The sequence below is a fragment of the Hippocampus bargibanti genome, linkage group LG22 (assembly GCF_051943395.1).
Source record: "Hippocampus bargibanti isolate YZ-2025 linkage group LG22, ASM5194339v1, whole genome shotgun sequence".
Classification (NCBI taxonomy): domain Eukaryota; kingdom Metazoa; phylum Chordata; class Actinopteri; order Syngnathiformes; family Syngnathidae; genus Hippocampus; species Hippocampus bargibanti.
Window position 1 is genome coordinate 4,889,354 of NC_142755.1, and position 17,412 is coordinate 4,906,765.

Consider the following 17,412-nt stretch of genomic DNA (forward strand, 5'->3'; position numbering starts at 1 on the left):
CATAGTGAGGACATTTTTGACAAGTGAGGACCTTTTGGCCGATCCTTACAGGTTTTTCATTCTAAAGGCTTCTAGGTCTATATATGCATCTGTTAAAGTTTCAGAAAGGTCCTCACAAATTCATCCAAAATGATTTTTTTGGTGTGTATTTTCATTTCACTTGGATACACACACTTTTTACTCACTGTGTGTGTGTGTGTGTGTGTGTGTGTGTGTGTGTGTGTGTGTGTGTGTGTGTGTGTGTGTGTGTGTGTGTGTGTGTGCGTGCGTGGTCAATGAGAGGAAAAAGTTCATACCACAAAAAGTAAAAAAATATATATATTTTAACCAAATTCACCACAGGGGTGAGGACTTTGAATGTACCCATTCAGAAACCTCACTCCTGCTGTTATTTCAGTTTCAAGTCCACTTCTTATTTCTTTGTTTTTAAAGAAGTTGAAGTGGGATATGAGGTGGCATTTAGTGTTCAAATGTAACACTAGTTCTTCTCTAAACCGGTGGTCCTCACTCCTTATCTGGAGTTATCCGGACCTAACAAAACCAGTGAAACAGGAGTGTGTGTGTGTGTGTACCCTCAGGTGATATGCTGGACCTGTTGAAATGGCGAGCGCACCCCGAACGGATTAACGACAGCCTGTCAAAGCTGAAGGAGATCGATGGCTCGGAGATTGTTAAAGTAAGGCGGTCGCGGCAGTTGATTGACATGTCGCTCTGGCGCCGATAAAGACTATGTACGTCTTAATTCTCTCCCCGTTTCCAGTTCTTGCAAGACACTTTGGACACACTTTTTGGTATTCTGGACGAGAGCTCGCAGAGATACGGCCTCAAGGTGTTTGACTCGCTGGTAAGTGCTGTTTTGAAATAGCGCCCGTCGCCGACGCGGGAGTGAAAATGGCTGTTGGAATGTAGAAGGGGCGTGTAATCTGTCGTGTAATCGCGGTCACGCCACGCTGCGTTGATTCATTTTTAGTCTGGGAGGCATGTGTTTCTTGCTAGCAGTGATTTATCTGTTTATTATTATTATTTTTATTTCATAATAATAATGCATTTTATTTCATGCGCCTTTCAAAGCTCTCAAGGACACCTTTCAGTCACAGACAAGCATAGATACAATAATAAATACAATACAATTATAAATAGAATACAATAAATACTACTTTATTTATTCCTTTTTTTCCCCAAGAAGACCATAATAAAATACATTTTCTTAAATTTATTTATAATAATAAAAAATATTGAAAAAAATCAATGCATTAATTAATTAACTTTAGGAAAAAAGAGAATCTAAGACTTTTTACGCTGCATTAGATGTTCATGTGGTTCTAAATCTTAGTATTCTGTCCGTCCTGGAATTCAAGTGACAATGCCAAAAACCCTGGCACTGGAGTGGACACATTTTTGCACATTTCTGGCAGTCAATGAGTTTTTAATATACTGTATATTTCCATATAACGTTACACATGTATCTATACATTTGATCATATATTGGTCCTACACCTTTGCATATACAGTAAAGTCTCGTTATATCGATATCGGTTATATCGATAGTACCGCTTATTACGATAATATTTCTATGAACGCAAGGAGAAAATTACATGCGCGCAGGATCGGATATATTGATAGTCCGGTTATATCGATATTTTTTCGGACTCCCGAGAATATCGATATAACGAGACTTTACTGTAATTATATTGTCTAATACAAAATATAATGATTGTGGTTATTTATAAAAATCAAATTGCATATATTTTGTACTATATAAATGCATATATTGCATGTTACTTTTTAATATATTGCAATACACGCTGAACAGCAATCATTTGTATATTTTGCAATTTATTACAATATATCACAATATATTATGACCAATATATAATGTACAATATATGGATTCACAATGTATAATAATAATGAATTTAAAATAGAAAATATATTGGGAAATGACATGGATGACAGTATATAAAATATGTTGCATGTATTACAGTTAATATTTTGGAAAATATATCAAATTATATATACATATACAGTAAAGTCTCGTTATATCGATATTCTCGGGAGTCGGAAAAAATATCGATATAACCGGAATATCGATATATCTGCGAAATGTAAATTTTCTCCTAGAAATAGTATCGTAATAAGCAGTACTATCGATATAACCGATATCGATATAAAGAGACTTTACTGTATATACAGTAAAGTCTCGTTATATCGATATCGGATATATCGATAGTCCCGGTTATATCGATACTATTTCTATGCACGCATGGAGAAAATTACATGCAAACAGGGTCGGATATATCGATAGTCCCGGTTATATCGATATTTTTTCGGACTCCCTTGAATATCGATATAACGAGACTTTACTGTAATAAAAATATATTGTTTATTCTGTCTTCTTCTCTCCCAGGTCCACATCATCAACCTTCTCCAAGATAGCAAATTTCAGCATTTCAAGCCTGTTATGGACACCTACATCGAAAGCCATTTTGCAGGGGCTCTCTCATACAGGTGCATACTGATTTTTGGATCAATCTCAACCAAGTGGGGGCAGAGGGTGTCTACGAAAATGCTTTGGCGCCCCCTTGTGGCCACTTAAAACGATAGGAGGGAGGGTGTGGAAAAAAAAAGGTGCTACCTTTTTATGCACTCAATTTCATAGCCTGCTGTTCAGACTGGCTGTCGACTTCACGCTTGGTGTACCTGCTAAGATTGAGCGGCCACGTTTCGACACACATTCGCACACGCTACAGAAATGAACCCGAATAGATCATCGCCGCCCCCATCAATCCACATATTGAGAGTACTCAGGTGTTGTGTTTTGCTTCCAAGGGACCTGATCAAAGTCCAAAAGTGGTATGTGGACCGTATTGTGGATGCTGAGCATCAGGAGCATATTCAGCAGGTGCTCAAGGTTAGCAACCGACTCCAAGTGTATCATTGGACTCCAAAGCAATCACGACGACAAACACATCTCAGCGTTTCAGCGACTGATGGAAAATGTTCCGTTTCTCAGGCCAGCGAGTACATCTTCAAGTACATCGTCCAATCCCGCCGCCTCTTCTCCTTGGCGACGGGAGGCCAGAACGAGGAGGAGTTCCGCATCTGCATTCACGAGCTCTTCATGTCCATTCGATTCTTCCTTTCGCAGGAAAACAAAGGCACCAGTCCGGTGGCGCAAACGCAGGCACGTGTTTTGCAGATTGTTATTCTCCACTCCGGAATGATTTTGCTCATCTTACTTGGATTGCATGTGGTAGTCAATGAATGCAGATTTGTCATTTGTGATCAATATTATGGGATGCAGTATGGCAAAGAAATTATTATTATTATTATTATTATTATTATTATTAATAGTAGTAGTAGTAGTAGTAGTATTAATAGTAGTAGTAGTAGTAGTCGTAGTGGTAGGAGTGGTAATAGTGAAAATTATTATTATTATCATTATTATTATTATTATTATTAGTAGTAGTAGTAGTAGTAGTGGTGGTAGTATTAATAGTAGTAGTAGTAGTAGTAGTAGTGGTAGTAGTAGTAGTATTAATAGTAGTAGTATTATGATTACTATTATGAGTAGTAGTAGTATAAATTATTTTATGTATTTATTTGTTTGTTTAATTTATTTATTTATTTGGATGTATTTTTTATTTGTCTATTTATCTAGTTATCCATATTTATTTATTTATGTATTTATTCATTTAATTATTCATTTGTTTAATGTATCTATTATTTATATTTATTTTTTTATTTGTCTATTTATCTAGTTATCCATATTTATTAATGTGGCTATTTATTTATTTATGTTTGTGTTTATTTATGTATTTATGTGTCTATTTATCTAGTTATCTTTATTTATTTATGTATTTATTCATTTATGTATGTATGTATTTATTTAGTTGTTCATTTTTTTTGACTATTTATATATTTAGCTATATTCATTTAGTTATTTACGTGGCCGTTTATTTGTTTATGCATTTTTTTTAACATTTATTTATGTCTTTTTTTAATTTATTGATGTATTTTTTTATTATGTATATTTTTGTTAATGTATTTATGTATTTTTTTTTACATTTTATTTATGTATTTAGTCATTTATGAATATATTTATTTGTCTATTTATTTGTCCAGTTATCTGTATTTATTTATTAATTAATGCAGCAGTTTATTTATTTATTTATTTGTGCATTTATTTATTTCTCGATTTATTTATAGATTCATTATTTATATTCATCATTCATGTGTTTATTTATTTACATCGAGGCGCTTCTATCTCCGCAGGCGGTATTCCTGCGAACATTCCCGGCGGTTTACGGCGAGCTCCTAAAGATTTTCACCGTGCGGGAGGTAGCCGGTTTCGTCCGGGAGACGCTGGGCAGCCTACCCGCCGTCGTCCACGCCGACTGCCCATTGGAGGCCGTCAAGCTGCAGTGCCTGGCCAAGACGGTTGAAAGCCAACTGTACACCAACCCAGAATCGAGGTGCATCCTGTTGCCGGTGGTGTTGCGCATCCTCCAAGCTCACATGCAAGAGCAAAGAGACTTGGTCATGTGCGCTCGCATCCTCACCAGTATGCTGTCACTCATCAAGAAGGAGGAAAATGGCACCCAGGTCAGTGAGACGCCACAAATAACCCATCGGCTCTGGGAATTTACCCCACGGCAATTCCCCCGAAATACTGACCGCTAATGAGAAGTTGACATTTTGAACTTTTTTTGCCAGGAGTCGGTAATCTCAGAAGAAGTGGATCTGATCGTGGAAAGCCTGCTGGGAGTGCTGCTCAGGACCATCTTGGAAATCAGCAACCGACCGCAACCGGCTGGTCCGGCCATGAGACTTCAGTTCCAGGATGTCACTGTATGTGGAATTAATAATCAATTTCTAATTTCTAATCGCCTTGCAAAATTCTCAAGGTCACTTTACAGTCACGGGATACATTTTTTTTGGGGGTGAGCAGCGGCAGCCCCATGCGCCAGCGTTCACTCAACTTGGAAGTAACTTAAATAGATAGAAAGCTAGCTAGCTAATAGATAGACAGCTAGCTAGGTAGCGGTATAACTAATAGATAGCCAGCTAGATAGCTCGCGAGCCAGCCAGATAGCTAAATGATAGCAAATACATAGCCAGCTAGGTAGCTAGCTAGATAGCCAGCCGGGTAGTAAGCAGAATAATAATAATAATAATAATGATAATAATAATAATAATAATGATCATAATAATCATTAGTGGCTGCTATAATTATGCCAAATCATCCCCCCAAAAAGTTTTTTGCTATGTATGCAATATGTATTGCTATGTATGCATATGTATTGCTATGTATGCAATGCAGCAAAGTTATAAAAGGAAGCGGAAAGGAAAGAAAGAAAAAAGCGTTTTCACAACAGCTACAGCTGTAACAAAGCGCTTCACATAATAGTCAACACAAAGCAAAATCATAAACACAACAGGAACATAAAAACATGGACAGTTGTCCAATCTTTATGACGTTCCCCAGGTAACATCCCAGTTACGACCGGCGCGAGTTACGACCACCCGTACTTACGACCACAACCTCCAGACCTTTTTTAAAAAAAATCTACGCCTGGCACCGCAACGCGCAAGCAGCTGCCAACGCGTACTACAATTTTGGCCAGCCAGCATGTCACACGCTCGCACAGCAATCTACTGCGTGACTACACTCAATAAAGTAGTTATACTGCTTTTTTCCTTCGGGGTCCGCCTGAGTCCGAGTATGTGTCGGGCGACCTTTTCTGGCCGTTAGCAAGGAGTGCAGGGTAAGTATAACATTTATAAATGAACTGTACAGTAAACAGTTTTGTATACATTACAGGTATAGTTATATAGTTATACAGTAACAAAAATTGATAATATGAAATATAAAATGATAAAAATGACACTAATAGTTATAAAATTTGTACATGAACTGTAAACAGTTTGGTATATAAAAGTATCCAAGAGAAAAAGTTGCTTAAAAACAACAGATTGACATCGTATGCTATCCTGTCGTGTATACGTCACGTCGGCCATTTTGAATGGATTTCGACTTACGACCGTTTGACTTACGACCGTTTTGTCTGAACGGAACCCGGTCCTAACTCGGATCATACCTGTATATAAATATATATTTATATACACCCAAAATAATTTTACTGATTGTGTTTTTTGCAAGCATATTTTTTACGTTTAGGCATGAAATGAGTTCATTCAAGGCACGTATTTGCCCAATACGTGATTAACTTTGGCTACCCTGTACAATCACCATCTTCCGATTTTATGTAGCAAAACAGAAGACAGACACACTTGCTGATCGGGCTTTTTCTGTGTGTGCGCTTCCAACCCTGCCAGGGAGAGTTTGTGGCGTGTTTGTTGGCGCTGCTGCGACAGATGAGTGACAGACACTACCAGCAGTTGCTGCAGGCGTTCGGCAGCAAAGACGACTTGAGGGTAAAGGCACTCACTCGGCATCTCTGTGATTCATTCACCGTGACGGGACTGCGGCGGCGGATGAAAACCGGGAATGCTGACAAGTAGCAAGTAGCAAGCGCTCGCGCGCGTAATGCTAGTTGACAGTCGTTTAGCTCAGTAAGAATATATTCCACATTTAGATTCGGATAACTTTAGGGGAAGCCGTCATTGGGCTGTTCATTTTGCCAAATGGTGAATGTTTACTGTCAAACTAAACATAAAAACTAAGAGATTTCCATTTTGTGTGTCTAGAACAATTGCTGGCTTTTACTCTTGATTTTATTTTAGATCATACATACTGCAAATTTCCCCATTGTGGGACTATTAAAGGCTTTCTGATTCTGATTCTGACATACAGAACCCTAATTATACTCTATCTAATATTTCATTATATAATATAAGGTGGATTCCAATTATCCACATTTTTCCATGGAAAACGTTTCTCCAGAAAACACAAATGCCCCGTCTTCTTCGGTATACAGGACTTCCTCCTTCAGATCTTTACGGTGTTCAGGATTCTCATCCGACCGGAGATGTTTCCGAAAGATTGGACTGTCATGCGACTGGTTACCAACAAGTAAGCATGCCCACCTTATCGGATGTCGTTGTGCAAAGATATTTTAGATATTTGAGATATTTTAGATATATATTATATATTTGATATTTTAATATTTGACATATTTTAGATTTTATATATTTAATATATGTATATATTATATATATTTTCTATATTATATTTATTACATATTTATTATATGATAGATATTTTATACATTTCTAATTTATTTTACATATATTATATTTATATATTATATATTTTATATACTTTATATTTTTTATACTATATATTTGATATATCTATTATATATGTTATATATTAATTATGTTTTTTATATATTGTATATACTTTATATATTTGATATTATATATTATACATATATTTTCTATTATTATATTTATTACATATTTATTATATGTTAGATATTTTTTATATTTATAATTTATTTTACATTTTTTATATTTATATATTAGATTTTATATACTTTATATTTTATTTATTATATACTTTATATATTTTATATTTGATATATTTAATATATCTATTATATATTTTACATGTATATTATATTTTTTATATAATGTATATACTTTATATATTTGCTATATTATATTTATTATATATATTATATAATTTATATATTATATATTAAATATTGAGAGTTACACATTTTATTTATTTATAGTTTTTTATATTTATATATTTTATATTACATGTTTGATCTATTTTAAATATGTTTTATATAATTTATATAGTTTTATATATTTTATAAATGTTTATCTATTTTATTTTATGTATTATATATATTTTATATAATTTATGTATTATATATTAAATATTTATTGTGTGTAATTTATTTATATTTTTTTTGTATTTATATATTTGATATATTTTATGTATTTATTATATATATATTTTATTTGATATATTATACATATGTTTGATATATTTTATAATAATACATATAATGTTTTTATATTTAATTTTTTTAAAATATTTTTTATATTTAGATATTTTATATATTTATATTTTGTGGCGTTTCTTGCAGCGTCATCATCACCACCGTCCTCTACCTCTCCGAAGCGCTGAGGAAAAACTTTCTCAATGACAAGTTTGACTACAAGGTAAAATAAATAAAAATAATAAAGAAAAATGAAAAACGAAGCCCATAAGCATCTGCAAAATAGCTTTCTTTTTTTTAATGGCCTTTAAATCAAAGCGATGTTCAACGTCGGCCTGTTCGCTTGACATTTTTAGTGTGTTTTCTTCTTCCAGGTGTGGGATTCGTATTTCTACCTGTCAGTGTTGTTTATCAACCAGCCGTGCCTCCAGATGGAGTCTTTCTCTCCCTCAAAAAGAAAGAAGACGTTGGAAAAGTAAGTCTGACACGCCACAAAATGGAAAATGACGTCACGCCGACGCTCTTTGACAGGTACGGAGACATGAGGGTGATGATGGGCTGCGAGATCTTCAGCATGTGGCAGAATTTAGGTGAGGCGACCCGTCGAGGCGGGGGAAGACACGTGAAGTGAAAATCGAATGGTCGCTGGTTTTCTCTAGGGGAGCACAAGTTGAATTTCATCCCGGCGATGATCGGTCCCTTCCTGGAGGTGACGCTGGTGCCGCAGCCCGATCTGAGGAACGTCATGATCCCCATCTTCCATGATATGATGGACTGGGAGCAGAGGCGCAGTGGTAATTTCAAACAGGTACGACAAATCAGGTTGATGGGGGAACAAAATGGCGGCTCGAAATTCAAATTCATCTTTTTAAAATTTTATTTTGAAGGTGGAGGCGAAGCTCATCGACAAACTGGACAGCCTGATGTCCGAAGGCAAAGGAGATGAGACGTATAGGGAGCTCTTCAATAGCATGTGAGTTGGTGAATAACTAGCTAGCTAGCTAGCTAGCTGCTCCACGAATTTAGTTCTTCTTTTACTTTTTTAGTCGCCTCTGTAAAGCTTTTTTTTGACTTTTCAAAACAAAAAGAAATGTGATAAAACAGCGATAGTATCCTAGCAATAAGCCTTGCGGGACACCAGTCAGGGGAGTACGTGTGTGCTGTTGCGGCTAGCAAACGCAAGCTAGCTCCATTTTTAATGACTCCGAGATGAGTCGATAAGAAAATACAGTGATACCTCAGCTTACGAACTTAATTGGTTCCCAGAAAGTGTGTGTAAAGGGAAAAGTTCGTCTGCCAAACATTTATTTCTCATAAGAAACCATTAAAATGAGAATAATCCGTTCCCAGGTCCCCATAAAACATAATTTTCTACTAAATAAGCCTTAAAACTACACAAAATATACCTTATTTTATGTATAATAAATGTGCCAGCCATTGTATTATACAGTAAAGTCTCGTTATATCGATATCGGATATATCGATAGTCCCGGTTATATCGATACTATTTCTATGCACGCACGGAGAAAATTACATGCGAACAGGGTTGGATATATCGATAGTCCCGGTTATATCGATATTTTTTCGGACTCCCTTGAATATCGATATAACGAGACTTTACTGTAATTAAAGAAATAAACGGTACTGTATAATAAAGTCGTTTTATTTACCTTTGTGATGGTAGTTGACAATGGATGGTAGCAACGGTCGACTTAGCGGAATGGTACTGGGACAGCTAGGTCACACAAACACACACTTCGTTCGTGTTTTTCAATGATCTCCTTTTGTGTCCTCTTCGGCTTAACACTAGCCTGTGGTGGGGTCTTTTTCGGTCCCATAATAGCAAAAGTACTCCACTCGATAACAAACCACATCTGCACTCAATGAAAGCAGGTGTAGAAAACTAGTCCGCCACCTACCGTGGCGCTCCGTGTGGTTTGGTTCATTGACCGAAAAGTAGTTCATATTATGTATATTCTTGCGAATTTAATGTTAGTAAGGCGAAAAGTTCGTAAGCTAAAGCGTTCGTAAACTGAGGTATCGATGTACAAAGGTGAGTGCGGGGTTGTCTTCACATGGTCTCCACGTACAGTCTTGGTCCACTTTGTCCTTTCCAGGTTTGTCCTCTTTGCATTCTTTGTGTGTTAGCGTGTGTGTGTGTTTGCATCCCATTACTTGAGTGCCATGCTTTGTTAGCCTGCGTGCGCTAGCAGGACATTTCTCAGCGCTTTCTGTTTCCATTATTGTGCGGATTTTTTTTTTTTGTTTTTTTTTGGGGGGGGGACGAAAGACTAACCCTAAAACTAACTTTTGTGTGTGTGATATTAATCGTATTAATTTATCCTGCCTATGCTTTCCCACCCGGAGTAGAATTCCTCTATTTGGTCCGTATCCTAGGTAAGAGCCTCTGGTCTTATGTTCACTCCGTGTGTCGTCCTTTGTGGTCTGTAAAAACAAAAATGTCTTTTTGGGGGGGGGGGGGGGGGGGGGGGTCTTTGGATCTGCGTCATTTCCTGACCTCATCTTTCTTTTTACGGCAGCCTTTTGAAAAAGATCGAGCGTGAGACGTGGCGGGAAAGCGGAATCTCGCTCATCGCTACGGTTACTCGGTTAATGGAGAGGCTGTTGGACTACAGGTGAGGGATTGACGGGTGGGGATTATTATTTATTAACTTTATTTTCACAATCCGATTGCGCTCGTCGTCATAGGGACTGCATGAAGCTGGGGGAGGTGGACGGCAAGAAAATCGGTTGCACCGTCAGTTTGTTGGTGAGTAGAAAGTGATACGGCAAAAAAATAAAAAATAAATGGAGATTGGTGCGGTTTCATGAATTCTGGTGCTTTGCAGAACTTCTATAAAACGGAGCTCAACAAGGAGGAAATGTATATCCGGTATATACACAAGCTGTATGACCTGCATCTCAAGGCGCAGAACTACACAGGTAACGGTGTGATTTATTTTGAATATGAAAAATATATATATTTTGTTTTTGTTTTTGGGATGGTGCTTTGATTTAGTTGAAAATGCTTCATTTTAATTGTAATTTTAGTTTTAATATTAGTTTTAGTTTTTTTTTAATCCATGCATACATTTGTATTTATTTATTTGGGTATTGATGTATTTATTTATTCATTGAGGTTATTTATCTAATTGTTATTTTTTTACTTTTTACTTATTTATTTATTTATTTATTTAGTCATTATACATGTATTATTTATGATTTTTTTTAATTTTTTTTAATTCTTTGTGCATTTATTTATATGTTTATTCATTTATTTGTGCATTTATGTATTTATTTATTCATTCATTATGTATTTATTATTATTTTTATTCTTTGTGCATTTATTTATGTATTTATTTGTGCATTTATTTATTCATTCATTATGTATTTATTTGTTTAGTTATTTGCGTATTAATTTGTGTATTTATATATTCCTTTAGGTTATTTAGCAAATTATTTTTTAATTTTTAATATTTCTTTCTTTATTCATTATGTATTATTTATGACTTTATTAATTTTTTTATTCTTTGTGCATTTATTTATTTATTTATTTATGCATTTGTTTATTCATTCATTGTGTATGTATTTATTTGTATAATTATTTGCGTCTTAATTTATGTATTTATTTATTCATTGAGGTTATTTATCAAATTATTTAATTTTTTTCATGTATTAGTTTTTTACTTTTTATTCTTTCTTTATTTCTTTATTTATTCATTCATTATTTTGATGATGATTTTATTTTATTTTATTCTTTGTGCATTTATTTATCCATTTATTTATTTGGGTTTTTATTTAGGTATTTATTCATTTATTTATTTTTCAGTTATTTTCAGTCTTTTATTCATTCAGTAATATATCCCATTATTTTTATTTATTCAGCCGTATTTATTATTTATGATTTTATTTTATTTTTTAATTCTTTGTACATTTATGTATGTATGTATGTATGTATGTATGTATGTATGTATGTATGTATGTATGTATGTATGTATGTATGTATGTATGTATTCATTCATTCATTAATTTTGTTGAGTGCAAGTTGATGAAAAAGAGATGCTCATTTTTTTTGTTTTTTTTGGGGGGATGCTATTTAATAACCTTGCCCCCCCCCCCACTACCCCCCGCAGAGGCCTCGTACACCCTTTTATTGTACGACGAACTGCTGGAATGGTCCGACAGACCCTTGCGAGAGTTCCTCAACTACCCCATGCAGAGCGAATGGCAACGGAAGGAATTTTTGCACCTCACCATCGTGCAAAATTTCGATAGGGGCAAGGTGAGCAATGGAAATTGACCTTGATTAGCCATCAAATAACCCCCCTCAGTGCACACAGTTAATTTGTCTATCCGTACGTTTTTCCTTCACCATGCAGTGTTGGGAAAACGGCATCATCCTATGCAGAGAGTTGGCCAACCAGTACGAGTCTTACTATGACTATCGCAACCTCAGCAAAATGAGGGTGAGAAAACATTGGACAAATTTAATTTGATTTTCATTTCTTTTTGGGTGCCATTGATGTCTTTTTTTTGTGTCACTAGATGATGGAAGCATCGCTGTATGACAAGATCATGGACCAGCAACGGCTTGAGCCAGAATTCTTCAGGGTGGGATTCTATGGAAAGAAGTTCCCATTTTTCTTACGGGTAAGTGACCCCCAACACCCTCACAAAAAAAAAAAAATAAATAAAATATCAAAATAATGTCCTACGTGAAAAAATGTTTGCCTATGTGTCAATTCATCAATTTACGGTTTCCTCACGGGGGCCATTATGAATTAGCTATCTAGCTAGCTTTCTGCTAGCTATCTTCGAGCAGTCTATTAGCTAGCTTTCTATCTGAGTTACTTCTGGGTTGAGTGGCCTAGCTAGCTATCTGTTAGCTATCTATTAGCTAGCTAGCTTTCTATCAGAGTTAGTTAGCTCTCTATTAGCTAGTTAGCTTTCTATCCGAGTTACTTCCAGGTTGAGTGAAGGCCTAGCTAGCTGTCTGTTAGCTATATATTAGTAGCTTTAGCTAGCTTTCTATCCGAGTTACTTAGCTATCTATTAGCTGTCTATTAGCTAGCTAGCTTTCTATCTGAGTTGCTTCCAGGTTGAGTGAAGGCCTAACTAGCTATCTGTTAGCTATCTATTAAATAGCTAGCTTTCTATCCGAGTAACTTTGCTATCTATTAGCTGTCTATTAGCCAGCTAGCTTTCTATCTGAGTTGCTTCCAGGTTGAGTGAAGGCCTCGCTAGATATCTGTTAGCTATCTATTAACTAGCTAGCTTTCTATCCGAGTTCCTTATCTATCAATTAGCTGTCTATTAGCCAGCAGCTTTCTATCTGAGTTACTTCTGGGTTGAGTGAAGGCCGAGCCAGCTATCTGTAAGCTGCTATTAGATAGCTAGCTTTCTATCTGAGTTACTTCCGGGTTGAGTGAACGCTGGCGCGTGTGGCTACCGCTGCCCACCCACAGAATAACATATCCTGTGACAGTAAAGTGACCATGAGAGTTTTGAAAGGTGCTCATAAATGAAATGTATTATTATTATTATTATTATTATAAAAGCGCCCTTGAATTTTTGATATGCAGTAGCGGCTTCCTGCCACCAGAGGGCAAGCTAACCCCACGTTGCCTTTTGCTACTTTGCCCACCCACTCCTCCCTTTTAGAACAAGGAGTTTGTATGCCGAGGCCACGACTACGAAAGGCTGGAGGCCTTCCAGCAGCGGATGCTCACCGAATTCCCGCACGCCATCGCCATGCAGCACGTCAACCAACCAGACCAAACCATCTACCAAGCCGACGCGCAATGTATCCTCTTTTAACCCTCACACACACGCCATCCGAGCCGCCATGTTGTTGCATTTGGTTTCCCTTAAACAAAAAACACCCGCGTTAGATTTACAAATCTACGCCGTGACGCCCATCCCCGAAAGCCAGGATGTACTGCAGCGCGACGGCGTGCCCGACAACATCAAGAGCTTCTACAAGTTCAATCACATCTGGAGGTTCCGATATGATCGCCCCTTCCACAAAGGCACCAAAGACAAGGAGAACGAGTTCAAGGTAATCCATGAAATTATATTTTCCAGTCAGATTTTTTTTTAACTCATTCACTGCCATTCATGAATTTATTCAGGAATTGAGAATATGTGCCATTTCTGATTTTTTTTGGGAGTTTGTTTTTTTTTTTCATACTTGGGTGCAGATACAGCACAGGCCATGGCCTCTAGTAATGTATTTTTTCCTTTTCCACAAATGGGCAGTATTTCCCTTTTTTCCATCTTAACGCTTTGTTGCAGCTTCAGCTTGTTGTTAATAATAATAATAATAATAATAATAATAATAATAATAATAATAATAATAATAATAATAATAATAATAATAATAATACATTTGATTTCTAAGCGCCTTTGAAAACTCTCAAGGTCACTTTACAGTTACAGGATAAGTTTTTTTCTGTGGGTGAGCAGCGGCAGCCACATGCGCCAGCGTTAGCGCTTTGTTCCAGCTTCTGCTGTGGTTAAAGTGCTATACAATGTATTGCATTGTATTTTGTACATCCGCCCCCATTTCAAGGTCATATAACTCCAGACCCATATCATTTAGGAATTAACTCTTTTTTTCTGATAATAGAAGAGCGTCTGAGGTTTCTAACGCTGCATTTAATGTTCATGTAGTCCTAAAACTGAAGAGTTCAAGTTAGTCTTTATTAATACCCACAAATGTAAAAAAAAAATTAGGACACCGGCGTATTGACGAGCGTGCTAGCCAAACAAGCTAAGTGCAGCGATGGTCAATGGATGCTCTCCAGTGACATGTGACCAACTCTTTTAAATATCAACGTGATTTATTTTGTCCTTCTACAGAGCCTGTGGGTTGAGAGGACCACCCTGACGTTAGTCCAAAGTCTTCCCGGCATCTCGCGGTGGTTCGAGGTGGACAAACGAGAATTGGTGAGATCGATCAACAACACCCAACATGTTTTTCACATTTATGGGACATGACGTGGATTGAAAAAGTCTACACACCCGTCGTTCAGATGCCACAGTAAAAAAAAACCAGCAGGAATAATGTTTTTGCATAAGTGTACACACCCTTAAGTGGCTCTGATTCCTCCCACATTAATGTCAGCTCTTCTCGCAATCCAAATTGATCCGAGCCGCTGCTCCAATCTTGAATTTTTGCTTTTATTGTCTCCGTTGAATCATCTCTGCCTTTTGTTGGGGTGTCATGCTCCCCCAAAAATTATAATTACGTTCCTTTCATGAAAAATGATCCATTTTGTTGAGAATAATAACCTTTTTTTTTTTTTTTTCTCCGACAGCTCTTAAATACATATGTCAGCGTCGATATCTACTTTGCACGCGCGCACGTGTAAGAGCGTGCTGGGAAATTGCATATGACAAAAGCGGCGAGGACAGCTGCGCGATAGCATATGAAATATGGCACCCGCAAAAAAAAAGCTCCATTCAAGCGGATTGAAGCATCTTTGCAACCAAAAAGAAAAATAAATAGTGAAATACCCTTTTTTAATTTAAAGTCTGATATTGGAGATTGACCCAATACTAATTAGCGCTGACAAATATCCCTACCGCACCCCCTCCTCAAAGTGTCCCCGCCACACAATAAAGACAAAGATGATAAACGGCGAAAGGTGACGAAAGGCGTTTTATCGTCTCCGAGCACATTGTATCTCTTTTTGTTTTGTAGCCCGCCAACGACTCCTCTGTTAGCCGTACGCGCTAGGCAGTTTGGCTCGCTCGTTGAAAGCGCTTTAATCACTCTGCACAGCGGCGCATTAAAAGTAAACACCCGCTTATTGCCCAATACTTAAAACACAAAATGTGCAAGAAACGGTGCCCAGGTTGAAAAAAAAAAAACTGCTTCCCGAGGCATATTAGCAAATTAGCTTGTGAGCATCAGGCGCTTTGAGCTCAAATTGGAAATTAGCAACGCGATCGCACATTAAAGAAAATGCGAGTAATTGCTGACTTCAATTCGCTGAATGGAAGTAGTTGTTTGCCAGCGAGAAAGGCCGCCTTAAGGATATTGATAGCTTCCGTCTACTGCGCGGAAAATTGGTCAAGAGGGCCTGCTAGAACAGCTGGAATTTACGTGGGATGAATCAGAGGCGTTTTAGGGTGTGTACACTTATGCAATAACATGATGCCTGTTAAGTCGGAGATAAATACGTCAGTTTTGGGCAACTACGCTTCAAAGGTTAACCGAGTGTAGCTTGCTATCTATTAGCTATCTATCCGGCTGGCTAGCTAACTATTAGCTAGCTAGCGGATAATCTGGCTATCTATTAGCGATCTGGCTAGTTAGCTGGCTGTCTGTTAGCTATTTATCCAGGTAGCTAGCTAGCTAATGGCTATCTATTAGATGGCTAGCAGGTTAGCTGGCTATCTATTAGCTAGATAGCTGGCTATCTATTAGCTATCTATCCAGCTAGCTGGCTATTAGCTAGCTAGCTGGCTAGCTTTCTATCTATTTGAGTGATTCTGGGTTGAGTGAACGCCGGCGTATGTGGCTGCCGCTGCTCACCCACAGAAAAACGTATCTGTCTAACTTATATGTGAAAAATGTCATTTTCTTGGAAAATACGCCACCTTACAGGTGGAAGTGAGCCCATTGGAAAACGCCATCGAGGTGATCGAGAACAAAAACTTGCAGCTGCGCACGCTGATCGCCCAGTGCCAGAGCCGACAGATGCAAAACGTCAACCCCCTCACCATGTGCCTCAACGGGGTCGTCGACGCCGCCGTCAACGGGGGGCTGGCCCGCTACCAAGAGGTAACGTCGGAATTTGCCGTTCCGGATTCGACACCGGGCAATAATGTGGCGCAACAAAAAAATAATACAGTGATACGTCGGTTTACGAATTCCTTGGCCTATGAACTTTTCGGTTTACGAATGTTAAATTTATAAAAATGTTACCTTGGCATACAAACTATTTTTCGGGATACACACGGAGCTGTCACAATGAGTGATGTGTTGTTAGCGAACGAGCGCGTTCTCCTAAGAAGAAAATGGCAGCCGGCTTGTTTTGGTCCTCTATTCCCTGCCCCCAGTCTTCGGTTGAAGCCACGTGATTGGTCAAGAACGCAGCAGTAAGGGGAAGTGGTTTAAACATTAACGAGACAGTTGAACTATCAACTTTGAGTTCAAAAGCAGAGTGTAGACTGCAAGGTTAAAATTCCCATCAATCAGTCTCCACAAATAACCCGCACAAGCCACCTGTACACTTGATGCAAAAAGCTATCAACGCAGCTAAACACAACACAATTGATGAGGAACTAGGTAAAATTATCGCAGAGAAAGCACCTCCAAGGGATCATTCCTCAAGATGGTGAAAGAAGAAGGCTGCGTTCCTCATCAAGTGTTTAATGCTGATGAAACCGGCCACTCCATTCCATCAAGCCGTCAACCACCATCACAAAGGTAAATAAAACGACTTTATTATACTGTACAGTTTATTTCTTTAATTATAATACT

At 37.3% G+C, this 17,412-nt stretch overlaps 1 protein-coding gene across 2 annotated transcripts in view; it reads left to right on the forward strand.

Moving 5' to 3' along the window:
- The window catches only part of dock4b (dedicator of cytokinesis 4b), a 60,707-nt gene that overhangs the window by 30,234 nt on the left and 13,061 nt on the right, over positions 1–17,412 (forward strand). Inside the window, exons 17-41 of one of the 2 annotated variants that reach the window (XM_088988866.1) lie at positions 579–676; positions 761–844; positions 2,408–2,508; positions 2,830–2,911; positions 3,014–3,184; positions 4,276–4,605; positions 4,717–4,851; positions 6,340–6,438; positions 6,942–7,036; positions 8,067–8,142; positions 8,294–8,394; positions 8,451–8,509; positions 8,579–8,727; positions 8,807–8,892; positions 10,290–10,316; positions 10,460–10,555; positions 10,629–10,689; positions 10,769–10,862; positions 12,053–12,201; positions 12,299–12,385; positions 12,465–12,569; positions 13,581–13,722; positions 13,811–13,977; positions 14,781–14,867; positions 16,534–16,710. In XM_088988866.1, the coding sequence (XP_088844992.1) occupies positions 579–676; positions 761–844; positions 2,408–2,508; positions 2,830–2,911; positions 3,014–3,184; positions 4,276–4,605; positions 4,717–4,851; positions 6,340–6,438; positions 6,942–7,036; positions 8,067–8,142; positions 8,294–8,394; positions 8,451–8,509; positions 8,579–8,727; positions 8,807–8,892; positions 10,290–10,316; positions 10,460–10,555; positions 10,629–10,689; positions 10,769–10,862; positions 12,053–12,201; positions 12,299–12,385; positions 12,465–12,569; positions 13,581–13,722; positions 13,811–13,977; positions 14,781–14,867; positions 16,534–16,710 (2,858 nt within the window). The remainder of the gene's footprint in view (positions 1–578; positions 677–760; positions 845–2,407; positions 2,509–2,829; positions 2,912–3,013; positions 3,185–4,275; positions 4,606–4,716; positions 4,852–6,339; positions 6,439–6,941; positions 7,037–8,066; positions 8,143–8,293; positions 8,395–8,450; positions 8,510–8,578; positions 8,728–8,806; positions 8,893–10,289; positions 10,317–10,459; positions 10,556–10,628; positions 10,690–10,768; positions 10,863–12,052; positions 12,202–12,298; positions 12,386–12,464; positions 12,570–13,580; positions 13,723–13,810; positions 13,978–14,780; positions 14,868–16,533; positions 16,711–17,412) is intronic. The other variant, XM_088988868.1, reaches the window with a different exon arrangement.